This window comes from Hemicordylus capensis, chromosome 4 (assembly GCF_027244095.1).
Source record: "Hemicordylus capensis ecotype Gifberg chromosome 4, rHemCap1.1.pri, whole genome shotgun sequence".
Lineage (NCBI taxonomy): Eukaryota > Metazoa > Chordata > Lepidosauria > Squamata > Cordylidae > Hemicordylus > Hemicordylus capensis.
The window spans coordinates 150,036,537-150,043,118 of record NC_069660.1 but is presented as its reverse complement, the minus strand read 5'-3'; the positions used below and the strand labels follow the sequence as shown (position 1 = coordinate 150,043,118).

Below are 6,582 nucleotides of genomic sequence, written 5' to 3'. Positions count from 1 at the left end.
ATCAGGAAGTGCTGCTATAAGTATGTATGTGTGGGCAGCAGGCTAGTAAAAATGTATTGAGGCTAATTAGCTTTGTAGGCTTGCTTGAAAGGCCACAGGCAGGGGCGTATCTAGGGTGGGGCAGGCAGGGCACGTCCCCCGGGCGCCACTTGAAGGGGGGAGCCATTTCTTAAATTTTTTTTTTTTTTAAAGGCTGCCGAAAACAAAATGGCCACCGCGCATGCTCAAATGGCCTCTGTGAGGCCCTAGGCCATACCAGGCCTCACAGAGGCCATTTGAGCATTCGTGGTGGCCATTTTGTTTTAAGCTGCCATTTTTAAAATATATATATATATTTAAAAATGGCCACCACACATGCTTAAATGGTCCCTGTGAGGCCCTAGAGGCCAGCAGGGGGGAGGGGAAACATTTGCAGACCCCCCCAGCCTTTAGGAAGCCCCCCGAAGGGGCTACAGCTATTTTTTAAAAAAATTATATGTCGCTGTACACATGTTCAGATATGTGACTTGTATGTGACCTTCAGACTTGTATTTTTCCGCTGATATTATGGTAAAGTTATCTGAAAGATGGGTGTCAGATGTCTGGACAGGGGGCGCAATTTCAATGCTTTCCCTAGGTGCTATTTTCCCTAGATACGCCTCTGGCCACAGGTAAAATTTGACAGGTATCGTAGTGTTGGAAATAGTGTTGGATAGCTGAATTTATAGAGGTCTGGGCAATATTGCAATACTAACTCAGTAAGCTAGTGTTATAGATTATAAGAAATGTGTGTGATAGATCTATGGTTTCCTATCTGAACCACAGGTGATGGTCGTACACATTGGGTTTTTCCTCCCTTGGTGTAACTGCAGACTGCTCTTCACAAACATTAATTCATTTTAGGCAGAGCCCAATTGTATGCCTGTTTATGCAGAAGTAAAACCAGCACAGCTTCTATTTTCAGGCATTATCAGAACGCCAGACTTGTTCTGATCTACTTAGAAATGCTCATGAGACTGTATGTACTTGAAAATTCTCACAGTGATGCGTATATCTGACAAAAGGGTTTTGGACTGCCTTTTGAAATAATTTGATGAATTCATAGACATACCTGTCTGTGCAATCCCTGTTTTTAGAAGCAGTACAGGCACTCTTCAACTTAAGATGCAAGTTAATATTGAATGGCACTTGATGTTTGTAAATTGCCACCTTGTTTCAACTTTACAGCTGCTGTGTTTCAACTTACAACACTTGCCACAGGAGGGGAGACTATCTCAGATGGCTAGAGGAGGAGGTGGAGACAATAGCAGCAGTGGTTCAGGCTCACACATTCATTGAGACTGGTAGTCTTTGGCAGCTGCTGCTGCCGCATCTGATACTGAAGAGGGATTGGCTGACCCGCCCATCCAAGATGCTGCTGCTCCTCCTGCTGCTGCTTTGGCTAGCCCTCCTCTTCCTCCTCCTCCAGGCTCAGCTGCTGGGCTGTGTCAGCTAGAGGAAAAGAGCCTGGCCAATTCCCAGCCCACCCTCCTTTCTTCCCTGTATATTCATTGCCCAGGAGGAAAAGAAGGTGAGCTACCCAGTTGCCTCCCTTCCTTCTATGGAAAAGTGAGTGAGAGTCAGGAAGGGAGTGGGCTATAATGGTGAGCAACTGCTGATTCTCCACCATCAACATCTGTTGTACATTTGTGACTGACATATCATCAGCTTTGATGGCAGCAGGAAAAATGGAATATCCAGCTTTGGTTCATGACAAAACAATATATAACATTGTTACGGTCTAAGGACCGTAATAAATTTACTTACTTACTTTCTTGTTTCGTATGGAAAAATAGGTTCGAAGTTAAGACATTTTGATTTAAGACACAGTTTTCAGGAACAAATAGAGTCATCAGTCTGAGGACTTCTTGTATACCTGAGAGAGAGAGATTTTGAGGTAGTTTAATTAAAATAAGTAAAGAAGCAAGAAAAGGGCCTTCCCCCCAGCTAGGCCATTGTTGCTTAGCAATTGTTATGCTTCGTTTCTTGCCTCCCAATTTGGACCTAGGAATAGGCTGAGTTATTCCTATGATGAGTGTTGAGTTGCGGGCCTGTTTGCCCTCCCCAGCAAGCTTGTCAACTCTTGAATTTAAAAAAATTGCTGTGTGTGTGTGTGTGCTTGGAGTGGAGCCAATAATTTCTGTTGGACTTGTGCACAGAGTAAAACACAAATGCTAAATGTTCTTCTAAGATGCACAGCTGTTCCATATCCTTAAAGCCCCCCACCATCAAGCAGTGCATCATTTAATACGAGCTAAGCCATGCCACAATTAGAAATCATACATGCGCAGTACATGGATATAGAAATGATTGTGTAGGAGATATGCTAGAAAACATTTATCCAATGTTATAGATGGGGAAATGCTGAGATTAGTATTGGGGACAATTAATAGTGGAGAACTCAAAACACATGCAAACCAGATGCAAAGTGAGCAAGCCACAAAGTATAAGTCAAGTTACACACAGCAGTATGTGATTAGGGAATTGGGTACATAGAAGCTATTCTAGAAAACCTGTGGTTCCACCTTATCAGTGAAGAACACCAAGCCGGAGAGACGAATAGCCCATGTGAATGTTCGTACATTTGTTCCAAATAATGTGCTTGAATTGAAAAAACAACCCAGGTCAATCTAAGAGGCACGCAAAACAAAGTCACAATAATAGAGGACATCCCCCAAAATACAGAAGTCTCACAACACATACAAAGAGACCCCACAACAAGCACAAAACCACAAACCACATCCCTCAAAGCGCAGAGGGAATACAAGGCACACATGTGCACATAGATGCATTCAAAGAGAATCTCTCTCTTTCTCTCTCTCTCTCTCTCTCTCTCTCTCTCAGCAGATTAGATTGCAAAGAGGGTGCATGACAGGGAGCAGAGAAAAAGTGGGACTTCTCACTCCAGCACAGGTTGGGGTTCAGCAGTAACATGAGGTCCTCTTTGCTGCCTGACTCTTCTGTTTCTTGGCCTACTTAGTGGGGCAACGTGTGTAGGAACTTGGGGAACATTCATTTCTTGGAGCAGCTTTCCAAGAAACAATGACTGGCGTGGAGAAGTAGGCTGCAACCATCTTGCTCATAATGTGGCTTCCAGCAGGTGTCTCACCTAAGACATAGGTGACAGTCAGGTCTGGAAACTGGGACAGAAGCAGCAGCAATGATGGTAGGTGGATTCAAACTGTATGGGTAGGTGGGTAGACTTCCACTTTCATAGTAGCCAAGTTCTTCCCCAGTGGGCTATATGCTTGCAAAGCCAAATTCCAAATGAATGTGGCCCTATACCTTTGCAGCCAGTACAAAGAAATGAGACATTCTGCATTGTGGAAAGGAATATAGATTTTTAGTTTTGGTCAAGTCAAGATCCGTAGAATCCTTCATTAGAGCGGATTTGGTATTTTGCTCATTTTGAATTCTGTCTCTCTCCAGACATTCCTTTTCCAAGTCAGGGCTAGCCCAGGAAGGATCCAGCCAACTTCATTTGAGAAAGGAGCCAGGTTAGCTTAGTAGACAAAAATATCTCGTGCTTTGGTAGGGATTTTGCAGTGAGAATGGAACTGCATGTTGAAAATCTTACTTGGTGGTTGGGAATCGAGAGAAAACATAGCTCCAGATAAGTCATGATAAATAACAAGCGATGTCCTCTGCTTTGTAGTTTTGCCCTCTGGGATGCAACACATCCATAACCAATAATATCACTATAAATAGCAGGCACTGGTAGACTTCAGGCTTGTGAGATTTACTTTGATTTTTTTTTCCTAGAATGCTGAGGTCCAGCAACCAGAGCCGAGGTGCAAAACAGCAGTATGCGAAGCAGCCATAGAATTAAGGAACACATATTCAGCCCAGGAATTTGTTTTCAGTACCAGAATTGAGTTCTCAGCCCTTTCACACAAAACATCCACTTCTGGTTTTCTCCCTAAGCTTTTTTCATTTTAGCAGCTTAATTTAGAAGATATGTGCATGAGCTTTTTGTCCCTGGTAAATAACTCTAAGTCAGAGAACCATGTTGATCTAATACTTTCTGACCACCTCTATACAGAAAGCACCAAAACCCAAACTGGAGGTCTCATTATGTGTTCCTACAAATGTGTGCACCCTGTTTCTTGTTACCCAGAGCAGTGTTCCCTCTGAGGCATGCACATGTACGTGCACTCACACATTTTCTGAAGTCTGCAGTTAATTTTAGATCCCACACAGGAAGGCCCCACTCTGAATGCACGTGCGCACACACTGCCTTGATGCTCCCGCCCAGAACAAAACTCATTCCACACACAGATGAAAAAAAGTTAGAGAACACTGACCCAGAGTGCTGTCTATTTCATGCTTCCTCCCATCCTACTTCCAGTAATGTCTCTGCCATCTATCCATGTGATTTGGTTGATCTTGTGGCTACATACCACATTAGCAGCACTTGCCTCATTAGGGAGTGTGGTGCCCAACCACAAAATCTGAATGGAACATGTGAGATAAAGATTTAGATACTGCCAAAAGCACAATGGGAGGAAGCATGGAGGGATTCACCAGAGACTAAGCTCAGTTCAAAAATGTAGAAAAGAGTTAATCACAGACTCGGTATCCGTGGTATCCATGGTTTTGTGTATCTGCATTTCGGTAATTGACACACAACCTCGGTATATGCAGAAAAAAATGGGGGGGAGGATTAACATCTCATATCCATGGGTTGGGGAATGGCAATGACTCAGAGGTCATTTCCGGCTGCCATTTAGAGACTGGGAGCCTTCATAAACAAAACAACAAGACCTGCTATTTTTGCATGATTTTTGCATGATTTTTTAATATTGGGGTGGACTGCTGAGGACCTTCAGTGCACAGTAGGCCACTTTTCCGCCACATTTCTAGGGTTTTTAACCCTGTTTTCAGGACTTTTTACACCCACCAGGAACCTATCCCCCTGATTTGCATAGCCTCAATGACTCTGTATTTGCAGTTTCCATATCCGCGGTAGTAGCAGAGAACAGAACCCCTACAAATACAAAGGTTCTCCTGTGGTTCTTTTTCCCTGTGTATTTTGCTGTGAAATAATGACTCCCCAAAGAGAAAAGCCCTGTTCAGGCATGGAGAAAAGTTGGCATGGTACTTGTGTACAGCATCCCAGTGTGCTGGGAAATCCTACTCTGGTGCTGATACACAGGGAAGCATCACTCCTCCCTGTGCTCTTCGCAGTTACAGCATTTGTCTGAGCAGACAAATGCCAGAAGTGTGACAGCAGCTGTTTCCATGATCGGACACTGCAGCCTTCTGATCATGGAAGCACCTGCCATAACACTTACGGTGTTTGCCTCTTTAGACAAATGCTGTAACGGTGAAGAGCACAGGGAGGAGTGATGCTTCTCAGCATGTGAACACCAGAGCTGGATTTCTAGACATGCTCTACAATACTGTCCAGGGGTACAATGTGTTTGTTTTGTTTGTCTTGTTTGTTTTAATGTCTGTGCAGGACTGAAATCTTAATGGAACCTTACATGAACCTAATAACTTCTACTATCGGTCTTTGATATTTATTCTCTGCATATTGTTTTGATTCTTTCTTTTCTTTCTCCTCTTTAAAGGGTCGTGATTACTGTTCAGAAGAGGAGGATATCACATAGTGCCAATTCTGCTGATCAAAACAGGAATACTACTGTGTAAATAGATTACCGTTCAATCAAGATCTTTTTTTGGAAGTCTTCTCAAGTGAACAGCACTACATAACAAAAGATCATTTCCACATTGTATGCTCCATTCAGTTACAGTGTTTCCTAACGACCATACAGTGAACATTGCTCAAAGGAAAGAACAACAGCTTGTATGGAACTGCTGCTGCTAGTTGAAACTTGTTGCAGGTTTTCACTTATCTGTGTCCCGAAACACAGCAAATCTTTGACATAAAATCTGAGACACTGTAGATCTCACTTGGGCTGTTGGTCTACTTTCTATTGGCTGGGGTAGTGTAATACAAAACCTTCCATAACTGAGCAGTTGAACCTTCCAGGTCACCCTGTTCGTCAACCCACCAATGGGTTGCAGAATTATTAATACTGACAATTTAGAGCTTTGGAGATGGGATGCTTTGCCATGACAGATCTCGTTTCTCTGCTAGGAAGAAGCTATCAGCTAAAAAGCATGTTGTCACACAAATACTGGAGATGGTGATGCAGGAGCAGAAATCTGTATTTTTAAAAACTGTTTCTTTTACTAGGTATTTCACTTGAGGAATAAGCTTGCAGTATTCGCTTTGCTGAATGCCGATGGAAGTTGTGATCGCAATCAGTTTGAATCCCTCTTTTTTTCTAAGAAAATAAACATTTTACTGTTTTTAGGTATTCTTGTCTTATACCCATTCATACAGTCCAGTGTTTTATGAATAATTGGATGAAGCAGGGCACCAAAGCACCCTTCTGGAATTATAATTGGGAAAGGATGTTACTTTAAAGCACCTGTGTGCCAACTGGGGATGTCTGTAGAGTTTATTTTTCCATATTATAAAAAGATGATACTCTCTCAAAGGCAGATGTAATATTTTTAACAAATATTGTCATGAGTAAAAATAATCCTAAGGTT

General features: G+C 42.6%; 1 protein-coding gene across 6 annotated transcripts in view; it reads left to right on the top strand.

Annotated features, from left to right (window-relative positions):
* Positions 1-6,344, top strand: part of C4H1orf21 (chromosome 4 C1orf21 homolog) — a 207,135-nt gene extending 200,791 nt beyond the window's left edge. For 4 of the 6 annotated variants that reach the window (XM_053246629.1, XM_053246633.1, XM_053246630.1 and 1 more), the window contains 2 exons: positions 3,448-3,515; positions 5,592-6,344. In XM_053246629.1, coding sequence (XP_053102604.1) covers positions 3,448-3,515; positions 5,592-5,670 — 147 coding nt within the window. In that variant the 3' untranslated portion in view covers positions 5,671-6,344. Of the gene's footprint in view, positions 1-3,447; positions 3,516-3,780; positions 5,258-5,591 lie in introns of those variants that run through there. The other 2 variants (XM_053246632.1, XM_053246634.1) reach the window with 2 other exon arrangements.
* Positions 6,345-6,582: the final 238 nt, after the last annotated feature.